General features: G+C 31.0%; 2 protein-coding genes across 2 annotated transcripts in view; both read left to right on the plus strand.

The window, feature by feature from the left end:
* The window catches only part of LOC134727395 (uncharacterized), a 36,751-nt gene extending 34,716 nt beyond the window's left edge, over window positions 1-2,035 (plus strand). Inside the window, exons 9-10 of the mRNA XM_063591774.1 lie at window positions 1,228-1,335; window positions 1,860-2,035. Coding sequence (XP_063447844.1) covers window positions 1,228-1,335; window positions 1,860-2,035 — 284 coding nt within the window. The remainder of the gene's footprint in view (window positions 1-1,227; window positions 1,336-1,859) is intronic.
* A 16,716-nt stretch (window positions 2,036-18,751) lies between these two features.
* Window positions 18,752-25,361, plus strand: LOC134727396 (integrator complex subunit 7 homolog). The gene is made up of 4 exons (XM_063591775.1): window positions 18,752-18,865; window positions 19,807-19,960; window positions 23,735-23,950; window positions 25,273-25,361. The coding sequence occupies exons 1-4, from the start codon at window positions 18,752-18,754 to the stop codon at window positions 25,359-25,361; spliced, it is 573 nt and encodes a 190-aa protein (XP_063447845.1).
* The last annotated feature ends 1,148 nt before the right edge of the window (window positions 25,362-26,509 follow it).

Here is a 26,509-nt window from a genome sequence, read left to right on the forward strand (position 1 = left end):
ATGATATAACAATGAAAAATAAAGAAAGAACATTTTCCCGCCAAAGTTCCAATGGCTGATATCTAGAAAACAAGCACATTGACCCCTATATTTTTTGGGCTTTTTTATTTCTCAGTTTATACCCTATCAAAAGAGGGACGAAAGATACCAAAGGGACAGTCAAACTCGTAAATCTAAACAATATATACTAGTTTTATGAAAAGTTATGTATTTTGAAACTGAGCAGCAAACTTCCTTAAATGTTCGTTGAATAAACGTGATTTAAAAAAATCAGACCACCACCAAAGTAAGTTTTAGCATACGACTTAATTCCATACGTTTTCTTATTTTTGAAATATATTTATAATTTTTTCAGATTTGTTTTAATTAAAGGTCTTGATTAATTATATCTAGACATAACAGTACACTTAAGCTTCCTATGTCAACAAAATTATTCAGTTGCAGGTATACATACACAAATATTGGTCTGAAAAAAAATTAAACAGGATTGTTAGTGTTTTCATATATCAACCACGTGATCCAAACAATTCAAGCGCATCTGCAATTAACTTCTTCTGTTCATATATTCTACGGTACAATCGAAATAAAACTATACACTGTATTCAAGAGTTAGAGTGATAACATTTAACTTCTACAGGAAATTGACAACCCCGTCTTAGAAAATTATAATTATCACGTTACATTCGATAAGGATTATATCTTGGGAAACCATAAGTTCTGAATGGTCTCATTGAATATTTTAATAAGCATCAAATCTGATTACTTACCTAGTTTTTAGTGGGTAACTTAACATCAATAGTCCCGTACAAACAAAAGTATAATGAAGGCTCATGTGCATCTCTTCCCAGGAAATGTCAATTAAATCAACCAAAATATTGTTCAAAGTGAAAAAGGGAATACATAAATACAGTGATACTTTTATTTTTTTTTATCGATTTAACAATATATGGATTCTTCATTTCTAAGAACTCAAAAGAATGTTCGGACATTTTTCAATCCATGTCGTTCTCTGTGTTATCTCTTTATCAAAACCTTCAATATTTCTAGCCTTTATAACTCCCTGCCAGATGATAAACTGAAACCCCGCCTTAAGGAGATTATCCCAATGTCTGTTTCCATTATAATGGTACAACACGTTCCATTTTTTTGTTGTTTAAGAATATATGATCAGTATGTTTCTCATTGGCAGCATATTTGATGAATTTGGATAAAAGAATTGTTCAGCAGGTTATCGGTATTTATATGGGAACACACCTTGTGCCTCTAAGGACCGAACTTTACGTTCTTCAGACCAGTGTGATTACACAAGAAGATCAAAAACTGTAGATTACTTAGGTATACTGATGATGATCTTTCAATGAAAATTCCATCAATAATCCTCCTTAACTAGATATGAAGGAAACTACAGATACGGCTTCCTCTGTCTCATGTTCAGAAATACACCTCGAATTCTACTACAGCGGCAAATGTCCTATTAACAAAACGTCGAATATTTTGAAAAACTGAGGATTTTCTTATCCCTAGAATAGATTACCTCAGCCGTATTTGGCACCACTTTTTGGAATGTTGGGTCCTCAATGCTCTTCCACTTAAGACTTGTTTAGCTGTATAACTATTTTGATCTGAGCGTCATTGGTGTGTCTTATGTAGACGAAACGCGCGTCTGACAAACTAAACAATTATAAAAATATTCATAAATTATGCGACAAATGTCTTTTTTACATGCACCGTATAGCAGTGTACGATATTTAAATAATAACATGCACACACCTTTTCGTGATACAAATCCAAGGATACAAGCTTACAAATTAAGCTATATTTTTTTTATATAATTTGAATTAATATTTTCTTTATTTCAGTTACCTTTGATACAAAATGGACCGCAGGATTGAGTACATATGTAAAAGGGTGGAAGCTAGGTTACCGTTACAGAAGCATGCTAGGAATTTATTCATCTTCACAGCTTTCATTTTTCGAGTCTGTAGATACAACTATTATTCCGAGAGTGTTTATTATAATTTCATTGTTACAATAATAGCATATAAAAAAGAAGATGTGGTATGATTGCCAATGAGACAACTATCTACAAAAGACCAAAATGACACAAACATAAACAATTATAGGTCACCGTACGGCCTTCAACAATGAGCAAAGCCCATACCGCATAAAGTCAGCTATAAAAGGCCCCGATACGACAATGTAAAACAATTATAACGAGAAAACTAACGGCCTTTTTTTATGTAAAAACATGAACGAAAAACAAATGTGTACCACATAAACAAACGACAACCACTGACTTACAGGCTCCTGACTTGGGACAGGCACATACATAAATAATAGGTTTATCCCGAATAGAAATACTTAATTCATTGTTTGAGTGGTATTTGAAAAAAAAAACAATTCAATAACATTTGCAATAGGCATTTAGATAAGAACTATTTTCTTTTATTATTCAATGTTAAATTTCATCTAGTCCTTACATAGTTACATAGTGTGTAAGTTTTGTACCGGAACAAGTTGTTTTAAGGTGTGATTATGATAGGTCAATCTCTCGATCCACTCGATGCTGCATGGTGAAAACACGATGTATCATTATAATTTTGAAGCTTTTAATGGGCATTTTGGATACATCACCGACATTATTTTAGTTATAATACCAGAAAGCTCTTGTTATGTATGTTTAATTGAATGGAAAACCATCTCATTTGATTTAATGGTGTTTTCATAAGATCTCCCTCAGAAATCAAATTATTGTTTTTTTGTTTTTGAATGTTCACATGTATGAGTATATGCTTAATGATCTTCCGAATGGATTTACACTGATGAAAGTGTTATAAAGTAAGTTTGCATTCACTGCAAGAGTAACGTTCCCATGTGTTAATCTTTTCTCTGTTTCAAACGATTTTTAATGGAGGATTGTCTTGAATACATGTAACTTAGAAATATATTACTCTAGTTATTATAATTTGTTGATTGTTGATAATATAACCTTTTCATGATATTTGATAAGTGTATATTTGTATGAATGTAAGTGTTTGAGTTTCTTGTTGTGTGTTCGTCACATGAATCTAGTTAAGGTGTAGTGGTATAACTTGTAATCGAACATATAACTCATCAAAGATTTCAAGCTTATAATTCTATCAGAGCATGTTGACCAAACAGCTTATTTATAAATACAATGTATAACAATATAAATGATATATTTTGTCAACACCAAAGTGATGACTTTTGGTCTTGTTATTCCAATTGGAGAGGCTTTTTTAATTAGAAGTTGCATTGACTAAGTGATTGTAAATAAAGGCAAATGGAATAATATTCATTCCCTATTTTGTTAATATTTTTCAATTTGTGTAAAGTTGTTCCTCTGGCAGCATCTACGGTGTTTATATATATCAACTTTATCGTAATATCCGGCTTCCTATACCAATAAAAACTGGACGCCATGAAAAAGCGGTACTTAAATGCGGCGTTAAAACACCAAAAATCAAATCAAAATTAAATCGTATGTAGTGATAGTTTGGATTTCACTTCATGCAATTTATGTATTACAGGTAAATAATTAACTCTGTTGAATTAAATACTAATTCATTGCGGTAAAAGTCTCAAAATTTGCTAAAAGGTAAGAAAAGGGAAGTTGCTTAATGCTTGTTTACATTTAAATTATAACCGTATCTACGACCCACAATCTTATTCATAGCAGTGGATCCTCGGATATAAATTTTGTTGCGTTTCAAGTTCATATTTGATATGAGGTGAATAAAAATCGTACCTTTAATTGAATCATCGTTTATGTGGGCTCGCGATGGTTTCTGGTATTCTGTACGCATATTCGTAAGCTGGTTCTGACTATTAGCCTGATAATTTTAAGGTTCCGGTGCAAAAATTAGTTAGCATGCATTTGGTAGATGGATACGCGAGCATAATAACAAATTCTGATTACATGTATTAGTATACTTATTAATAAATAATTCAGTTAAAAGGTTTATTTTTGTATTATTTTTTTTGGTGTTATTTTACCATTGATCGATTTTTTAATTAAAAACGCAATCATTTATACATTTTAGTTCATAATGATCCACCTTCCTAAAGCACAAATTATACTGACATTTACATTGTTTAGGAACTACCTAACATCCATCTAGGACACCAATATTTATTATACTAAACACAAAAGACCTGTGTGACCCTTCTCATCGAACATTTTTACATACGATTGTAGAGCTAATAACCACTTAATAATATCTTTTTCTTGACCCTTCATTACGTCATATCTTCAAATAGAACAGATAAGATATGAACTAGTTTACGATAAGACTTTCGAAAATCCGTGTGTTATAGTAAATAAACTCACCATAGATACCAGGGTTGAAATTTTATATTAACGCCAGACGCGCGTTTCTTCTTGAAAAGACTCATCATTGACGCTCAAATAAAGAAAATAATTTTACTTTGTTGTCAGTTAGGATTTCAATCGTTAAGGTTTATGTACTAACTAATTTTAGCAATGGTCATCTCAAATGATTTATTCTCTGTGATAAGTTTTTCAATCCAACAAGTTACTTGTATAGCTGAGTAGTCATAAACACAGTCACTTATCATATTGTTCAATATATATACTTGTAAGACAAGATATAATATTCATGTTTTTAATATAAAGTATCACAATAGTTAAAACAACAGGTTGATTGAGTAAATTTGAACTCGTATCCTCTGAGTTAGAGTATCACAAATTTTGAATTACTTTATTCATAAATATTTTATAAATAAAAAAAAGTAACAGTACTATACCGCTGTTCAAAAGTCATAAACCGATTAAAGGGCTCCTAACAAAAACTGAGAGAAACACATCAACTATAAGAGCAAATCAACGAAATAAGCGAACACAGAATTGCAAAAAAAAACGAACAACAATGCAACATTGATAGGAACGAAATATTAGATAACAACTGCCATATTTCTGACTTGGTACGAACATTTTAAGAAAGAAAAAAATGATGGGCTAAACATAGTTTTGTGGCTAGCATTCTTCCTTTGTGGCAATGTTAAATATACCGCTTAAATGATAACATTCCATGACGGGAACCAAGTTCAAATAAATGCAGAAACATCAAAAACAAAACAAATACATAAATACATAATATAATAGTACATTTCAAATTGTTACTCACATAATAACTACAGATAACTTAAATAATTAAGGACAGTTCACAAAAACAGCTTAATAGGATTACAAAGTGTGTGTCTGTGACACGAATGGAACAACGTCACAAAACATAACATTAATTTCAAAACAATTGTTATAAATCAAGGTTATTTTTCTAATTAAGTTATTTAATGTATATATCTTATAACAATTACAAGAATGTTGATATAGTATTTTGTTAGTAATAGTGCAATTAACTATGTCAGCCTTTCTAAAAAAATCAAACTGTGTAAACCAAGTACATCATGTGCACATAGTTGCTTTAAACTAAAATCATACAAATGGACTAGGTGATTAATTATCTTCAGTTTTACATACGAACAGAAAATAAAAGGTAAAAACACAACTGCAAACGATAAGACACAATTGAATATCCGATCAGAACAACAAATAAAACTACGTAACTTAATACATAACGCTTGATAAACAATGTGAATTAACCCTCTATAAAACAGACATATTCAGGAATAGGTTACGCTCGGTACCTAAAAGGGCAATACGACGTAACTTACGGTATTTAAAAGACAAGACGACGTAATCCGTACTCTTAAACGTGAAAACATGTCCTTGATTAGTTTAGACACAGACACATCGCATCGTATGAATTAACAAATGCGTATTGTGTCCCTAAAATTTACGGAGTGTCATTTTTAATCCTTCTTCCACACAAAAGAGGGACGAAAGATGCCAGTGGGAGAGTGAATTAAATTTGTTGGAGCAGTTTCTGCGTAAGGAGCACAATAAAAAAAAGTCGTTACAATGTGAACATGTACCAGCATGACGTATCAACAGAGATATGTAGACATAATACCAAGGGGTAAACATCATAAATATCTTATAGTTTATACTGTATACTCGTATATCTTAATCACTATACTTTAGTTAAATCTTATTATTGTCAGTATAAATATAAAACTAGCAGTTCATAAAAAGATGCAGAGTTAAGCACATGTTATTCATTTGACCTCTGATAAAAAGAGAGGAAATATTACAGATTTATTAATGTGTGCAACTTACTTAATTTTAGCAGTTATTAAAAAGCTATTTCACTGATGTAGTTATCTCCCTTTCTCCAGAAAGCGATATTCATAACCCAGAAAAAATAATTATATTGTACTAAATTTGATGGTTTTATTTTGTATCTTATTATGTCTACAATTTAATTATGAATCTGTTTATCTAGTTATGGATGATTGCACTGCTCTATCAAAGGCATGCATTATGAATGAAATAATAAAACAAATATGTCTACAAAGACACTGAATATTGCAGGTGACAAGGTTCGAAATAACTTAACTGTATAGAATTGAATGTGTACTGATTGATCTATCAGTCATAGATATATTGATTTGTTTGAAATTGAAATTGACAATATTTTGGAGACCAACAATTAATCATAATCGTTAACCCTTCTTAATTAATTTGTCTTTAAGCGAATATTAGTATGTCACTTCTTCATGCCAAAAGTTTAAAAAAAAAAATAGAGGCAAAAGATACAGACGGTACCCAGCAGGCACTCAACGTTGAACCAACGTTGAAATTATGTTGAAATTTAGTTGTAACGTTGATCAACGTAAATACAACGTTGTATCAACGTCGACCAAATAAACGATGAAATTAAATCGTTGAATCAACGTTGAATGTAAGTTAATGATTTCAACGTTGTATTGTCAATGAACATTGAATGTAGGTTGGTGTTTCAACGTTTAAATTAAGTTTTCATCCGTGTCATTCACTTTCGGGTATTAATCGAAAGTGGAATTCGAAAATATAAACTGATGCACAGATTGCATATTAAACAGAAAAAATGATCCCAAAAGAGAAACTACAGTACATTCCACATGCAATAACACTAGCAACTTTTATGGCCCATTATAAATTGTTGTTTCGGTGTGAGCCAAGGTTCGTGTTGAAGGCCGTACCTTGGCCTATATATAATGGTTTACTTTTTTAATTTGTTTTTTGGATGGAGAGTAACTGAGTTGTCTCAGACCACATCTTTCTACATGCATTTGTTAGATTTTCTTGCTTCAGCATTAATCTTTTTGAAAATGCATTGTTTCAATAAGCAGTGGAGGCATAGCTCTTTGGTTCTTATGCTATTTTTTTTTACTATATACAGACCATAGAGTATTAAGCGTATTTAAATGTATAAGAAAAACAACAAAAAAAACCTTTTAAAGTCAATTGGTCCGCAAACAGTAAAAAAAGATCTTGAAATACAATGTGTGTGAGTTTTATTGTAGTTTGTCGATGTATAGTGATCATAGTGATACGTGTTCAGTGTTCTAGCTGCAACATTTCAGCAGGGCTCAGCGCCCGCCCTTTTTATTTTTTTACATATTTACTTCCATTTAAGTGCATTAAAGTAATAATTTAAAACATATAGTAATTTCTGTCTTAAACACTCTTAATTGTGATACATTTGTATACAACTAAATATTCACTTTAAGCTTAAATTTAGTTGTAGTTGTGATAGAGGGAGTTAAAACTTTGAAAGTTAAGAAGAAGATAGTGCAAAAAGTTTTGACATATAAAATGATTTTATCTAAAACTTTACTTTAGTGGCTGAGTACTCAGTAGTGGAAAAAAATACTGACAACGGCATGGCAAAAAACAACAAACTTTCAGAAGACAAACAACGATATACAATACACAGGCTGGTCAAAGTGATATTGAATGTGTCTGGTGTTGATAAATCATTCTAGTATTTCAAGAACGTCTTACATACTATTCAAGGTAAATGGATATCAATACAGGTGAATGAGCTGTTTCGTATTTGGTAGAAAGGGAGATAAACGTAGTTTCTAATTTGAAATAGACTTTAACGATCATAAATTAAATATCATTACGGATTGCAATGCGTGTGTGTGTAGGTCATTGTAATATGTTTCGTTATCTTACTTGCTAGCTGAACTGTGGAGTAATTATAATGTAAGGTATTATACAACATATAACAGATAACCTTTATCTACACACTCAATGCAATCGACTGTACTATTTTTGTTTAAATTGTTTCACATTTCAGACATTTGAGTAGTCCAAATAATTATGACGTCTTGAAAGGCTACTGGCGTCAAAGAAAAAAATTATAATAGCCTTTCAAGACGTCATAATTATTTGGACTAAGATTTGAGGTAATTACACAAATGTATGTGTGTCCCCAGCTGTATGTATTTATATAAAAAGGAATATATGGTATGATTGTCAATAAGACAACTCTCCACAAGAGACCAAATGACACAGAAATTAAAAACTTACGGTCATCGGACGGCCTTCAACAATGAGCATAATAAATACCACAGATCAGCTCTAAAAGTTCCCGAAATAACAAATGAAAACAATTCAAATGAGAAAACTAACAGACCAACAAAACATGAACGGTCAACAAATTTCTTACACACCAACCAAAGAACACCACTGAATCAAAGGATCATGACTTTAGACAGGCGCTTGCATGCATTGCTAAATAAAGTAAATAAAAAAGCATTAGTTTTTCTAAAAATCGGCAATCTGATTTTTTTAAGAAGCTAACAAATACCAAATGAAGATAGACACAACACAACATAATATCGATATAAAATAAGGATATATGCTTTTTTTGGCAGATGAGACAACTATTCTTCTGCAACTGAAGGATACATATAGTATATAAACAGGTCATCGTATGGACTTCAATAACAGCAACATTCAATCTACATAGTATGCGATGAAAGGCACGACGTGACACAAAGTAACACAATCAAAAAGAGAAAACTTATAACCTGTTTTTAATTTCATGCTGAATATATAACATTGAATTGTGTGATAGTACTCAATATAAACTTACACGGAGATCTTTACACAACTTGATACCCTAGTTTTTGTGTGATTTTGTAAGATTTAGCGTTTAAACCAGGAAAGGGTCATCCCTGGATATTTAAGGGTGCCCATTTATTGGACAACGATATGGTTATATAAGTGTTTATCTCACTAATCCTTGAGGGATAATCTTCTAGGATAATTTCAAATTATAAATCGGGAACATAAATGTTAAACACAAAAAAGCTTGACAATATGATACATATGTTTGCATGTAGAATTGTCCTTTAAAATAAATGTTAGAGCACTGCAAGTTAAAGGATAAAATGCAATAGTCCTGAATACCCCAAAACATGATATGATGAATTGTTTGTATATATATACGTGCATAATATAAACATCGCGTAATGATTATTTACATTTTTGTTCAGATTTTAATGGTGTTGGTCAAGATCAGATTGTTAACATTATCATATAGTTATAAAAAGGAGAATAACTTGACATGAAATTAGGATTTTGACTGATGACGAATATTCTGAGGTTGAAATAAGAAGATGTGGTATGAGTACCAATTATTGAGACAACTCTTCATTTAAGTCATTTTGTGAAAAAAAAGTATACATATATATTTCAAAGTATGGCCTTCAACACTTATATTAGAAAGCTATAAAAGTCGTCAAAATGACATGTGTTATATAATTTAAACAGGTAAACTAACGGTCGAATCAATTTTAAAACGAGAAACGACATCACATATAAACCACATCAAGAAATGACAATCACTGAACAACTTGTTGCTGAAGTAGGACCGGTGTAAATAAATGCAGGTGGATTAAAAGTTTTAATCGATATCAACTTTCATCCAAACTGAAACAATAGTGTAACATTACAACATAAATGACATAGAAAGACAAACTATAAAATATCAATTAAAATTGCTTTTTAATAAAAAAAAAAAATCATCGAAACAAAATAGAATTAAACTTTTACTGAAATAAATTTGATTTTGACACCATAAACATCAATTCCAATTAAGGGGCTCGTATCGAGATCATAGAAAGTCTAGACATTTTTTTAATTGTTATTTTCAATACTCCAGGATTCAGAAGATACGAATGAGCAGAGCATTGAGATTTGAAGGCTCCCAATGTTAAATTGAAAATTAACTGTGGATCTTTGCTTATAGATCTGTCATTTTCATTCTACTTTTATAAGTTAAATTCCGAACATTTGAATCTTTCTGAACGAATTTTAATAGTCAAAATATGCATAAAATGAGAAATCAAAAGATATATTTTTTATCATTTAAACGCATTCTTTTTTATTCAAATGATATAATTTGCCATTCAAATGCAATATTTTTATTTAATATGTATATTTGTCGTTTTAACTTGACTTTGCATTGTTAAGTAATATTCATATGTATGCAACAATGGTTTTATAAATATTTTGATATGAGCGTCACTGATGAGTCTTATGTAGACGAAACGCTTGTTTGGCGTACTAAATTATAATCCTGATACCTTTGATAACTATTTACACCACTGGGTCGATGCTGCTGGTGGACGTTTCGTCCCTGAGGGTATCACCAGCCCAGTAGTAAACACTTCGGTGTTGACATGAATATCAATAATGAAGTCATTTTTATAGATTTCCTGTTTACAAAACTTTTTGAATTTTCAAAAAACTAAGGATATTCTTATCCCAGGCATAGATTACCTTAGCCATATTTGGCACATCATTTTGGAATTTGGGATCCTCAATGCTCTTCAACTTTGCACTTGTTTGGCTTTATAAATATTTTGATATGAGCGTCACTGATGAGTCTTATGTAGATGAAACGCGCGTCTGGCGTTCTTAATTATATTATGGTACTACAACATATAAAAATTCATGACTCAATATTTGGAGAATGAAGATAAACAGTTCGTTATTCTAATCGAAACAAATTTATGATAGTCAAGAAAAAGACAAAAAAAAAGCAGACAAAAAATGACATGATTATCAGAATCGTACATATTAGAAGCGGAAGTGTCTCGGAACATTTTTTAATGTTAAGAAATTTAACCAAAATTAAAACTCTTTATATGGAAATATTCAGCATTATTAGTATGAATGCTATTTTAAATTCTACATTTGATTCATGTCAAGTATTAAATTTTCTACCCTAATGCAATCCATTTAATGTATTAAATGCACAATACATAGTAAGAATATCTACCAATGCATCTGACCTAACTATTGAACACCTATGTTACGCGGTTTACCAGGTAAGACAAACATCTACATGGATTTTATTGGGAATACTTAATTTAAATTTTCCTCGAAACAACTAACTTATTTTTTGTAAATTTGACTTTGCAATATCATTGAGATTAAAGATATGAAGCTATAGCATTTGTCGATTACACTTCGAGAATTATACAAGCTTAGTGAAGATATAAAATGTAAGTAAGGTTAGTTTCGTATTTGATGAATCTTTTTAAGTCCATTTTTTAAATACTCGTATTTATTGTCAAAATTGTCAATTACGAATGAAAAATATTTGCGATATTTTTCTTATACCTTTGTTCATCGATTATTGAGCTACATGTATAGTCGCCGTCATCTGAAATTCGTAGCGGTTATCGATAAAAATAATCTAAACTATCAGTCGCGTTCACTCGAGATATAGCTTTTTACATTCAATTCATTAATCGTCAAAAGATAAACCCTTACTGACCTACCTTTTAAGTGATTGCACTGTTATATTCCTGACCTTCACTATTCCAGAATGTTTTCCATTGTAAATACGCCATCTTAGTTTCTATAAGGATCCTTTGTTTACATATGACATTCGTCAAGTGCGGAATTTCTTGTAATTGTCTTTTCATTGACGTGATAAATTTTCCAGCGCTTTATGAAAATTTAAAGAACTATAAGAAAACACTTCCGATAAAAACAATGGCAACTTCCATCTTTCAAAATTGTTTTGGAAAATTTATAACGGTCAGGATTATCAGTGCAATTACTTGAAAGGTAGGTCGGTAGTGGTTTACCTTTTTGCGATTTATGAATTGAATGTGAAAAACTATATCACGAGTGAATGTGGTTGATAGTTGATAGTATATATTTTTACCAATAGCCTTTACGAATTCCAGCTGACGGCGACTATATTTCTGGTGTGGCATTGTCATTTACAAAAATATATAAAATAAATAAAATATGAGAAGATAGTTTTGATATTATATTTTAAGAAAATAAAGAGAAAAAATGGTCTCGTTGAACTTGTTTTCTTGCTAGAAGTGAACATTAAATTTTATTACATGTCCAGTATGAATTTTGTACTACAAGAGTTATCTCCCCTTTAATGGCTTATTTGAAAAATAAAGTCATAAAAATTTTATTTGGTGAGGTGTTTGAAAAAACAAACTGTGTAACCAATACATTGCAAATCGATCTACAAATTTGCAGATTTTGGCAAAGAATTAGACCGACTATTAACTGTGATTGTACAATTCATGATGGCGGTAAAACCCTGAACTAACTTTTAATGTTCTTTCAGAATTGAAACTATTCCATCGTGTTTTACAACAGAGGGGAAAATAAAAACCATTTTTGAAAAAATTGTATATCTAATTATTGTTCACGGGAAAGGATTACCGTCTATTGTTGTCTGCATTGAGCACACAGAACTTATAATAACCCGAAGAATGCGTTCAAGTTTCCTTTTATCTGATAAAGTGCATAAATTAAAACAAAAAAACATTTAAAACAAAATTGAAGTAACCTTATTCTATTCACATTTAAAATAGATATATAGCAAGGCGAATGTATACTAGTTTATTGAAGTATTTGGGCAAAATCTTTAAAAGTTTAGCATAAAAGGGATTGGTTTGAACTGAAGAATGGTGATTGAACTTATATAAAAGGTTTTAAACATAATCAAAGACGTCATTAAAATTATATTGGTTAGTTAAAGCATACCGAAGACCTAGACCGATGAAGGTCTTTCTGCACAGTGAAATTAAGTAGACCGATATCTAAATATTTCTTCCCTGCATGTAGTATAATAGATATATTCCGTTTCAGTTTTATAAGTATTCACATTCAAACATTCAAGTTATCATATTGTTTTATCTTAAAAGTAAAATCACAAAAATAGGAGGAAAATTTAAAAATGAAAGTCAATATTCAAATATATATAGTAAGATGTGGTATGAGTGCCAATGAGACGACTCTCAATCCAAGTCACAAATTAGAAAAAGTTAACATTTATAGGTCAAGGTACGGTCTTCAACTCGAAGCATCGATTCACACCAAATGCAAGCAGCAAGCCACAAAGGGCCACGAAAAATACTAGTATAAACCGTTCAAACTGGAAACCAAAGGTCTAATCTATATATATAAAAAAAAACGAGAAACGAGAACACTTATGAACCACACCAACAAACGACAACTAATAAACATCAGATTCCTGATTTCGGACGGGTACAAATAGTTGAAGCGGGTTTACACGTTTAAATGGTACAAAACCTTCACCCTTATCTGAAACCAAAAGTGTAACATCACACCATAGAAAGTCATACTATAGAATATCAATTGGAATGGCTTAACTCAACCAAAAGACGTATAAACACAAATGTACATACACTGAATGAATGAACGTGATTTTTGATACAATATAAATACAAGGTTAATAATTATAAAGGATGATAAATTAAATTGTGTAAATAAACTCATCATAGATATCAGGACTACATTTAGTATATACTCCAGAGGCGCGTTTCGTCTACAATAGACTCATCAGTGAAAGTATTGTACCGCTGTGAAATGCTAAACAATTTCAGAAAAACATCAACTATGAAAACGAATTACGCTTTTTAAAAAAGGTAAATGAAAATAATTTTATTGTGAGGTATGTTACTTTTTTCACAGTATGTGTGTTAAATACATTAAATCCAAACTTTTCCCAATAAACACAATGAGTTATTGATTTCGCACTTTCGGAGGTTTTTGTCTTTTTTACTATCTTCAAAATCGCTGCAACCAAAACATGTGTGAGTCACGAATGCGTAAATATACTGAAACGTTAGAAGTTATATATGAAACAAAATACCTAAACATAATAACCGAATAAATCAACCGTCAACATAAGGGAGCGGCAACAGTAGTTCCGTAATAATTTATGAATTTATGAAAAAAATAGTACGTTATAAATAATATCATAACTGTAGTACTATTGTAATAATTATGAATTCATGAAACAGGAATTTCAATTAGTATACGTTATGAATCATGTCATAACCGTAGTTCTATTGTTGATGAATTGATTTATACCTATCACATAAGGTCAAATAGTACAAAATCACTGCAAATCGTACCACATCTCTTGTTCATACATATTGTGAATTGATGTGTAAAGAAAACGATCACCTGCTCTGTTAACAATCCACTAAAGATAACATTTAAATATCAACAATGATCAAGGGTGTTATTAGGGTCAATTGTCTATTATTCATATTTCAATGAATCGTGCAGGTATAAAATATACATTGTTTCTCTATCGTATTATATTTATTCATCCATATAATTCATATAACATTAGTAAAACTATCCTGCTATATGGTTGCATAACAACTTAACATGTTAGATTGAAATATATATTGACGACTGTATCCCTCCTCATGGTAAATTCGAAATGTTCTATTTGTCGTTTTGTGGGTTATTTCGATCCACAAATTTCTTTTTCAATTAAATATCCTTATCGTGTTGTCTCTAGGTGATGTAGGCACGTCTGTAGATTTTCTTTGTAGTGATAAAGATATTCATTTTATATTGTTTGTTGTCTATTGTCAAATTTACGAAATACTCCTTGACATTGAAGTTAAGTAGTTAAATATTCTTTGTCTATCTTTGACTACCTGCCTTTTTTGTGTTCAGCTACAATACAACGTTTGTGGATGGTTTTTAGTTTTGAAATATTTTCTGTAGCATCATCGAAGAGACACCTATTTCCGAAGTTTGTATCTGGAGCGGTAATAATCATTACAATAAATGTTATTTCATTTTTACAACATAAAATTAAAAGACTACTTTTAAAATGAGACTGAATCAGTCACATAAAATGTATGTATTTAAAAAACGCATATCTCTTTAACAGAAAGAAATTACAAACTAATAAGTTGCTTAGAAAAAGAGAAAAAACATTAGCATTCAGGCGAAAAGTTCTATGAAATTAATTTCATCAACATTTAGTATTAACATCAAATGTGGTATGTTAAACCCTGTTATCTATTATATTTTTCACCCTTTACAATTCCAAGAAGATATCTTCTATTTGATGACATAAGAAAGATAATAATATATGAAGAACGTAGTAGCATTTGAAACGATAACATTCGAAATTAATGAGTATTATTGAACACCAAAGAGAGGAAATCAATATTATAACCTAGTACTGTAAGAATTTGACAATTGATGTAACGGTTGATTCATGTAAGGAAGTACACACTTAAATAATTTTGAACAGAAATAGTTTGACAAGAATCTGCTGACATTTTGAAATAAATAAAGAAGATCATGTTACCGTCACGCTATTTTATATTTCATCTTAATGTTTGTCTGTTTAATTATTTTAATCAGATTTATTTAACGAATACAATATCAACGTTTGTAATTTTATTACTTTAAAGTATATAATAATTTCTACATTTGATTGATAATTATCTATGCAGTCCATTTTAAAAGACTGTTTGACAATTATGTTTCTAAATATTGCATAACTATATACCTGAATCTTATTATCAGAAGTTGATTACCGAAAGTTTTGTAAATGTTTTAAGTTGGTATCTTAATTTTACAACCGCATGAAATACGTGTCACGATAGACTAGAAAAATATCCAATAGGTAAAATGATTATAAAAAATGGAAAACAACACGTTTAATAATTTATTGCGTCCGACGCGCTTTTCTGGATTTACCTTCATCAGGAACGCTCAAAGACAAACATTTGAAATATGAAGATGTATAAGTACCGAAAATCGTTGAAGAGCTATATGTCAAAAATACCTAAAATAAATCTAAAGCCAACTTTGCCTGAGGGAGTTGAAACACTAGATTTATAATAATTTCAAAATTTATAAACGGACAATTTTAGTAAAGTTTGTTAAATCATGTCAGTACCGAAGCACTGACTACTGAGTGTAGTTTTGTTGTATGGTTGGAACAAACAAAAAACATTATAGAATGGATTGGTCAAATTTTATATTTGTTTGTTATGTTTTATAATTATTTGTTTACACCTATGTGGCTTTTCGTCTTTTTCATCTCAGCTTCTGGGTTTGTTTTTTTTTATTACCAAGGATTTTGTATTGGTCCCTCGTAAACGTTTTTCTTTCTTCTGTGTTAAGTCTTCTGAAAAAAAAACCTATTATATTTGGGCTAACAACTACAAATCTCGACGACTTAAGATTTACCTCTTCCGCCATATTTAATTATATTACTTCCTCTTTTATTATTACTTCATCAAAATATGATGTCTTATATTACAGGAAAATAATAATTTGATGGAATACTCAACAATGGTTGTCACAGGCTTTTGTTTAAACGTGTTATTGATTAGTATGGCTATTAGCATCACTGAAGCTATATATTCTACACATAAAAATGGTAAGAAAATTTGTAGAACCCAGTAGAAAATGAAATCACAAAGATACTGAACTCCGTGGAAAATTCTAAACGGAAAGTCCTTAATCAAATGGCAAAATCAATGGAATGGATAACAACTGATATATTCCTGACTTGTACAAAAGTAAAATTGTGCAGGCATTTTCAACATAAAAATATACCTGTACAATGTTACTAAGAACATAGAATGCATTTGTAAATTATTCGTAATAAAAGTATGCTGTTCAGCAAACTTACAAAAGTTACAAAAGTAACATTGTGCAGGCATTTTCAACATAAAATTATACCTGCACAATGTTACTTAGAACATAGAATGCATTTGTAAATTATTCGTAATAAAAGTATGCTGTTCAGCATGAATGAACAAAATACTAGTACATACACGCCAAGTTTGTGTTTTTATATCGAACTATCTAATTAAAAATTAAAAAGACTGTCAAATCGTGATTTAGTTTCATTTACGGTATATCTTACTCTTTTCGAAAAAATGTTTTTGCCATATCAGGATTTGTTCTGTCATTTTTTAGTTTTTTATGAACTTCACATTTTGTTTCTTAAAACTCAGTATTTTTCCGATCCATCTTTTTATGGTTGTTGTCTCTTTGACACATTCCCCATTTCCATTCTCAATTTTATGTAACGAAGCAATGGTTTGATATTATTTGATGATGAAACAAATTTCCGTCAGATAGTCAATGACGTAAAAATTATAAACTATATGTCACCGTACCACCTCCAAAATAAACATTGATCCAATACCGCATATAGTACTCGAAAGATACCAGAGGGAATGTCATTCTCTTAAGATTTAAAATACACTGACAACGTCATGGCTAAGAATATAAAGACAAACAGACGAATAATAGTACAGAAGACACAACATAGAAAACTAAAGACTTAGCGAAACGAACGGCCATACCATGGTTTACATTAAACTATTTAAATGAGCAATGGATTTATGTATAAATATAGATTCTTACATTGATATCAGTGGATTATCGGATTTATCCAATCGAGATAGTTAAATTATCAATTTTAGAGTCCAAGCCGCCTCGGCGAGGACTTTAAAATTTATAATTTAACTATCGAGATTGGATAAATCCGATAATCCACGAGTAACTATGTTTTGTTTCTCTAATGATTAAAAGATACATTTTCTTGTTTTGTTAACCGAAAATCCCCTTGGAGTGCCTTTCACATTGCACGAAGTTGTCAATTTCATCAACACCTGTTAGCATATTTTGATTCAAACAGTTGGCTAAAAAGGTCATGACCCTTAAAATCATCCAATGATCTTTTGAGATCACAAGCAACCACACGTTGATTAAATTTTTTTATACAATGGGTTCGGAAAGGGATAAATTTCCGTAGAATTAGAGAATACAATTTATCAAAAACTAATGTGATAAACAGCAACACGCGAGAACCACTGAACTACAGGCTTTTGACTTGGGAAATGCAACAAGAGACGGAATTATACATAATTGCATGCTCAAAACTGTCTCGCATACCTAGTCCAATGTGGTAACACTACAACATGAGAACAGACTCTAAGAATCAAGAGTAAATAGGTCGTTAGATCGATAAAAAAAGTTAAAAAGATAATAATAAGCAAATTACACAAAAATAAGGTAAATTTATTCCTGAATACGTCCATGAAGATTTCTAAAGGATAACCTTGACCTTACTTTTCGTTGCCTTTAGTTTACATTCAGTCATAAAACTTAATCTCAAACATGATGGAAGTTCTATGATTTGTTACAGTATCATAGAAATGAAGACATTTGGTACAACACGGTTTTACGTAGCTTTTTGTTTTAAATTCTAAAAATATATTTATACATTGATACAAATGTTACGTCATTGCATGAAATATTGTACTTTATCACATTTTACTTCCAGTTTCTATTGGGAGATCAAAAAATACTAGTATGTGTGGAGTTTTTGCACTTACACAAGATGAAAACACATTCCACATTTCATCAGATGCGCACCTCATTGACCCTCCCTGTTCACTTTATCTCATTGGTGTTGATTTTATAAACAACAATTACAGTTTATCCGGCATGTGCTTTAAAATGTCTGATATAGCATTACCTTGTGGCAGAAATGATACACTTATTGTGAGAGGATGGAATTTGGATATTCGCCACAAAGATCAGTCTATATTACTGTATGCAAATCAAAGTATGGTAAGTCAATAATAGTGAAATCTGAAAAAAGATATATCATTACAAAATATTTCAAGTATCATTTCAAAACTTATTATATGAGATAAAACTATTTTAAAATCTCTAAAATGTTGATTTGGTCTTTATTCATTTTCAATTTAGTTTGGTTTTACCTTGAGTTTCCAATAGTTGTTTTTCGATAAAAGAAAATCTGAGAAAAAATACTCATTAAAACTATAACACAATATCTTTCACAAGCATCCTCAAGGTGTCTTCGGAATGTGCCATATCTTTTTTAAAAGTTATTCAAGGTGAAGTTACTTTGAAATACGGTACTGTCTGTAAAAGGAATACAATGGTATCTAAACATGTTAATTAAAATACAAAGTTATCGCAACCACACGGCTGGCATAGATTTACATTTAACAGTAACGCCCGTACAAAAACAAATGAAGCAAATGATTAAGAACTACCAAACCGCTTTATAATCAAAAGGGGCACAAAATAATTGCCAAATACATCTAATATTAATTAATCTTGTACATTGAGGTTTTAGGCTGCAACATAGTCTTGATTGAGATTCATAGTCTTTATTTGTTCATGTTTTACGATTCTTTAGATAAATTATTAATTCATAGATATAGAAAGATGTGGTGTGAGTGAAAATGAGACAACTCTCCATCCAAAAAACAATTTAAGAAAGTAAACAAGTATAGGGCAATGTACGGCCTTCAACACAGAGCCTCTGCTCACACCGAACAGCAAGCTATAAAGGGCCCCAAAATTACTAGTGTAAAACTATTCAAACGGGAAAACAAACGGTCTAATCTATATATAAAAACGGAGAAACGAGAAACACGTATAAATTACATAAACAAACGACAACTACTGTACTCGTTCATTCCATGACACATCATGTCACAAACAATTTGCCTTATAGGATAAAGTCTCCTTTTTTACAGCTGGTTACAGAGAAAACCTTAAGGTGTGACAATAATCAAAATTTCACAATGAACTATGAATTTTGTCGGAAGAAATTATCTATGATAGAGATTTTATTCTACAGCCCAAATAACCCATCTTCAGTGTTACCAAAGATTACTGTACAGTCACGTGGTAAGAATTTACATATTCCAAGCTTAGTTGAACAATTTTGAACGTAGGTAGTTTACACTTAAGTTTCCATTTTAATTGACTTAGATAACTTGTTTCAGCCAAATCTAGAGGTACTTTGTTTTCACACAGCTATCAAAGTGGATGATATGAAATATTCAAAAGTGCTTTTAATTGTGTAAAACTCAAACAATAATTCATTCAAATAAAAGGTGTCGCACAAAACACTGAAAGCACAAGAAAGCTTAAAACAAATTCCAAAATCTAAGTAAATTAAAAACAAATTGGAAGCACAGGAAAACTGATAAAATAAAAAAAACGTTTTCCTTTATCAATCTACGCTGCATAGCAACTGGAAAACACCACAGTTCCCTACAAATTACTATACAGATTCAACTTACTGTAATTCAATGAAAACTAGACGTTTCGTACCGTGTTGCCCTATAATGGTTTTTATTTTATAAATTGTGACCAATTAACGAAAGCGTAAACCCCAGATTCAATAGTTACTTTTGTCAGCGCAAATACAAAAAAATTCCCGAGTAAGACCTACAACATGTACTATGCTGTGTAAACTGGACTGTCAAAAATGACATCGTTTTTTAACCTTACTGTTTATTTCATGGTTGAACATTTGTTAACTACAGTTGCCTACAAGTTACACAGACCTGAATACATTTGTGCATTTATCAGTATTCTTAAGATTTTTAAATATTGATGTATTCATAACCCTTTAAACTATGTACCTAAATAAATTCATTTATAAGACGAAACATAGTGCTAATTGCAAACTATAGCTTCTCCCTATTCGTCATTAAAAAAACTTACACATGTTGCTCTTATCAAGCTGTTATTTCATATTTAGATTTCAGTCAAGTAAATGGCATCTTAAGTTCTGTATGTCCGTTAATTTTCTTTATATTTACTTATTTTCTTAATTAAACTGTTATCCAATGCGAGGCAAGTTTAGTTTGCATGTGATTTAGACCTACCATTGAACCGCTTGAAAAGACAGAACCTGAAACTCTCTTTTTCTTAGTGAATATTGCATCGAAAACATTACCACCCGTGGTTGAAGGACGGTAAATATTGAAATCATTTTCAAATGACAATTAAAGGTTTAGTAAATGATGCCGTCAGATTGATTGATTGATTGATTGTTGGTTGCTTCACGTCCAGTGGCAAATATTCCATGCATATTCAGGACGAGAACAAGTTCACAATAAAAACAATAGGTAGGTTGATACAATATAGGCCATCTGGGATGATGGTCGGAGAAATTTGGACTGCCACCGGAAAAGGAGGGTATATTGGATAGGGACAGAAATTTTGCCTTGCAACAGGCCACCTACGGACCCCTCAAAAGAGTTGTTGCAAGGGTTCTTAACGTGCAAAGAGCGTGGCACTCTCTTTACACGAGGCATCGGATTTAACGTCCCCTTCTGATCGGACGTGACTGCGAACTTGATACATCCCGCACAGCCAAACGGACGCCCCACTTCGGCAAGCGTTTTACTGCCGGTCGGGAGAAGACCAAGTGACCATATTTCTATACCCCAGTCACCCTTGGGGATTGATGCCGTCAGACAGGAACTTGCTAAAGGGAATATTTAAGAAATTATCCAAGTATTTGCATGCATCTGATCATTTATTTCCTCGGTAAAGACATGTTTTAAGTAAAAGATGTTGGAGTTAACGTGATTTCATAGCTAGCTAAACCCCTCACTTGTATGAGATTTGCATAAAATTCCATTATATTGACAATGATGTGAAAAAAAACAGACTTTTCTCTACCAATATTTGTCTGTGTTATGTTTCATGCAATTTTATTTTTTGTATTTTCTTTATGTTTTGTTTTCTTGAAAGGTTGATCTACTTTCTTAAAACAAATTATTTGCCTCTTTCAACTTTTATTAGTTATTGCCTATATATCGTTTTTCCACAGCCATCCCTTAGCTCTGAATAATATCTTCGACCTGGAAAATGAAAAAGATTTACCACATTTTCTAATTGACTTATTTATTCATATGCAATCATTATGGTTATAATGTCAGTAGTTTTTTTTCTCTAAAAGATAACTATCCGTATGTGTTTTGTTTAATAATCCATAATGCACGTTAACCTTACCTTCATTTCATCAATGTCTTTTGGTCTCTGTTGGAATATTGTTCCATGGGTAAGCATGTCGTATTACTTTATTTTAATTGAAAAAAGAACAAAAAATATTTGCCAATAGGGTACAAAATGTAAATATAAATTTAAGGTAGTATAATTTAACAATGTTCAAACTCATAATTCGATGAAGACAAAACAAGGCAAATATTTATAAAAAAAATAATTGGATAAAAGCATATTCTTCCAAAAGGCACAACATCTGCATGTTTTTATGATAAACGACTTATATTTCACTATGAATGCATAGCCTGTCATACAATTCAGCTACAATTTAAATATAAAAGTCCAGGATAGGAAACAATTGGTAATATTTCAGGTAACACGACATGTCTTAAACATGTAAGATTGCTTAAACATGTACTGTTGCAGTTGTTTTCGTTTAAGAAGTATACACCACAAATGAAGTCAGCATACTCTCGCCAACAATGCCGAGATCGACTACAATCTATGACAAACGGGTCAGTTTCAACTTCTAATTTACCAATTACCCATTACTGAGCAGTAATATACTTTCTGCTCTGTCGTTTTGTGTTTACATATCTCAAGTAATACGTTATGCTAGTGCATGCATGTTCACACTCTACGGACCTCATATCCAGGAGTGGACTCCTTAGCCGGACATAATTAAAAACAATGATTCCCGAATATTACTGGTATTCCGAATGTTGATATACATTGTTATACGACGTGTCTCGGGATTTATACATCCAACATTCATGTTTCTATTTTTTTTGTTTCTGTTGTGGTTTCGTTTCGATATTGAGTTATATATAATCATTTGTGATTTGAGTTCTGTATTTGTGGCGCATATCATGTGTGTCTAATTTTTCAGTATAGTTGAATAAATGATTTTTCATGGATAAAGTATTGTGTTGGTCCAAAAATTATGACATCGTCTCAGCATTTATTGAAAAAAAGACTTTCAATACTGTCCTAATCATAATAACTGTTTGGACTTGTATTGTGAACAGTATTATATGCATTTCAAAATTATATATTCATCCTATAAATACGTCACTTTTTGTGATGCCATGTGCTGTCGTAAGTGGAACATGTTTGTTGTAATTCAGCAGTTTCCATTTTGTACTATAATATTATTAAAGTGTACGTTTCTTTGTGCTGAAGTTTCTTCCGTTTGTTTGTTATGTGTTTTTAGCACTGAGTGTTGCATGTTATTGATATTTTTCAACATGGCCATATAAGTAGGAGGTTTAGCTAGCCATCACAACCAATTTGATACCCACGTTTTTTTCTTAAATGTCCTGTCATGAGTTAGATACATTGCAGTTGTTGTAAAATATTTTGTTTCTACCTAAGTTGGTTTTTGTTCACTCTTTAGCAGTGTATACTTCTGTTGTCATTACTTTTCGTATTTTCTGAGTTGAAAGGAAAAGCATTGCATGACGCCTCATATATTTGAAACAGTAATATTTATAATTATCATTGTTTGTACTTCGGATTGTACTTTGCAAATGAATACTTTTTTTTTCTATTTTATTCTATTTAAATATGGAAATAAATCAAACTACACAACCGATTTGCTTTATTTGATATTACATTGTTTCTTCCAGTATGCATACATCTATTTGATTTTATTTTCAGTGTTGATTGGCCCAAAATATCCGCCCCTAAGTTTATTCGACATGGAATCAATGAAAATACAGATGTATGAATGTAAGACATGTAAAGTAACAGCACACCAAATGTATCTGGATTTCCTTGATAGAGTTATTCTGATTGGTAATAATAATAATAATAATAATAATAATAATAACAACGATAAGAACGAGGATAAAAACGAAGAAGAAACCAGCGTTGGTAAGTATTTATTGTATTGCCTTGTAACCAACAACAAATAAATCAAGCGGAAATAACTCTGCAAAAATTTCTATCTATAACATTATTTTTTTTATTTTGTTCTAATATTTCTAACCTTTGAACCAGTGACCATTTCAATTAGAAAAGATTCCACATAAAATTCCAAATTTAAACGAAAGAAATAAGTATAGCAAGAAGAGGAATAGAAAAAAATACATTCAAATGAAACCTTGCAAATCGAATAAAGATCATCAAGTAAATTATATTAATAACATGTAGTTTTTGTTGAAGTCTTTCTGCGGATTTATTACATTAACGGTATAATTATTATTGCAACATATGCGTATTTTGACAATCAAGTTGTAATCAAAGAGGGACGAAAAATACCAAAGGAACAGTCAAACTTATAAATCTAAAACAAACTGACAACGCCATGGCTAAAAATGAAAAAAGACAAACAGAAAAACAATAGAAAACATAACACAACATAGAAAACTAAAGAATTAACAACACGAACCCCACCAAAAATAAGGGGTGATCTCAGGTGCTCCGGACGGGTAAGCAGATCCTGCTCCATATGTGGCACATTTAGGCAAGAATATTTGAAATACCAAAACTTTACGCGTACGTCCAATCGTTAATTATGCTATCGTAAATTTTCGTGTCTTTCATTTTCGTTTTTGGTAATGTGCTTTGTCTATATGTCTTTGTGACTTTCTTTGTTGACACATGAACATTTGTTTCTTTGTTTAGTAATTAAGAATAAGGGGTCTACTAATTTAAAATCGAGTTGATAGTACATCAATCTAGTAAGCTTTTGTACAAGGCGTTTGTTACATTTACTATTTCGATGAATTTGAATGAAAATCGGCGTTTACTTTTTCGGATAATTATTTGTGTGAAATAGACATAAAGTGCCATTTTTTGTTGAAGTAACAAGTGTTTTTTTTTAATCCACTGAAATTTAAATTTTACTTCAAGCATTGAGTGTTCTGGCTGTCTTTTCTTTAAAGGCATATACCCAATTGCAAAAATAAACACATATTATGAATATACTTATATTCCTTGAAGGGGAGATCAAATTCTCACATTTACTTGGTTACATGCTAAAACGTACATAAGAATTACAATAAGTCTGTAATAAACAGTTAACAATACATGAACGCGATTGAACAAATGATATGAAATAGATAAAAAAAGGTTTGATGCAAACAACTTTTTTTAAAGGCAGAAACAAATATGCAGTTAGGTTTGTAATTTATGTCCACCTCCAAACTGTTTGTTGGATGATTTTCCTCATTTATCTTTTATTTCTTTTTCAGATCTGAATATTTTGTTACCTGCACTGTTTGGTTCTCTTGCAACTGTTGCAGTAGCTGTTGTAGGAGTTTATTTCAAAGACAGATTTTAATGTTAATCATTTGATAATATGGTCGTCTAAGAGTGATGCTGTCATTTGTACGCTTATTTTTGCTTCTGAAAGCAAACATATCTTGATTATCTATGTTAAAGAGTAATACTACCATTGATGTTTTCCTATTAGTCTCAGTTAAATATTAACATTTCATCAAATAATGCAGAATTTAACTACATGTATGTTTCAAAACAAGACATTCTTGTCATGAGCTATGTTTCATCCTGTCTAGTATTACAATAAAAAAAATACAATTTCATTCAATATATGGTAGTAACAATCCCCCTAGTTAAAATAATAAAACTCTCAAATCAAGGCAAGATTTATTGTCGTCTCTTTTGCGTATGAAATGAGATGTAACGTACTATGATTTAGTGGCATTAAAGGTTGGACATAACACATTTTATTCACATTTTAAAATACTAGTGTCCATTACATCAGCTTTCTCTAAATTGACTTTTTGTAAATAGAACTGGTCGATCGGTATGTGGTATAGGTGTAACTGTAGAACAATGGTTCCGATATACATCTGGCATACTTATGAAGCCTTTGATGACGAACAATCTACCAGTTTCCTTAACAAAGACAATGCTGAGAGTGGTCTCACATTCGATTTGGAACATTCCGGAAGCCCAGTACTTAGCACTTCGGTGTTGTCGTGTATCAAATATACAGGATTTTTTTTTTAATTTACGGTTTGCAAAAGTATGAATATTCGAAAAAGTAAGGCTTTTCGTATCGTATATTTAAGCTAAGCCGTACTTGGCACAACCTTTTGGAATTTTTGGACCTCAATGCTCTTTAACTTTACTATTTTTTGGCTTTCTAACTATTGTAATCGTAGGGTCATTGATCAGTCTTATGAAGTTGAAATATGCGTCTGGTTTATCAAATTATAAGCCTAGCACCTTTCATAACTAATCTGTTCCTGTTTGTGCATAGTGTAGTTCTTGAAATTGATGGTTGTTTGCATTTCCCAAATCCCAAATGTGGAGAGCTATATGACCAAGGTGGACACAAAAACTAGAGCAAAATCTAAGGTCAGGTTTAGTGAAGAGAGTTTTTTTAAATGTATCACCAGGAAATTTGCGTATGATAAATTAAAAATAAGTTCAGTAACAAAGTAGAATTTGTGTTTAGGAAAT

The sequence above is a fragment of the Mytilus trossulus genome, chromosome 8 (genome assembly GCF_036588685.1).
Source record: "Mytilus trossulus isolate FHL-02 chromosome 8, PNRI_Mtr1.1.1.hap1, whole genome shotgun sequence".
Taxonomy (NCBI): domain Eukaryota; kingdom Metazoa; phylum Mollusca; class Bivalvia; order Mytilida; family Mytilidae; genus Mytilus; species Mytilus trossulus.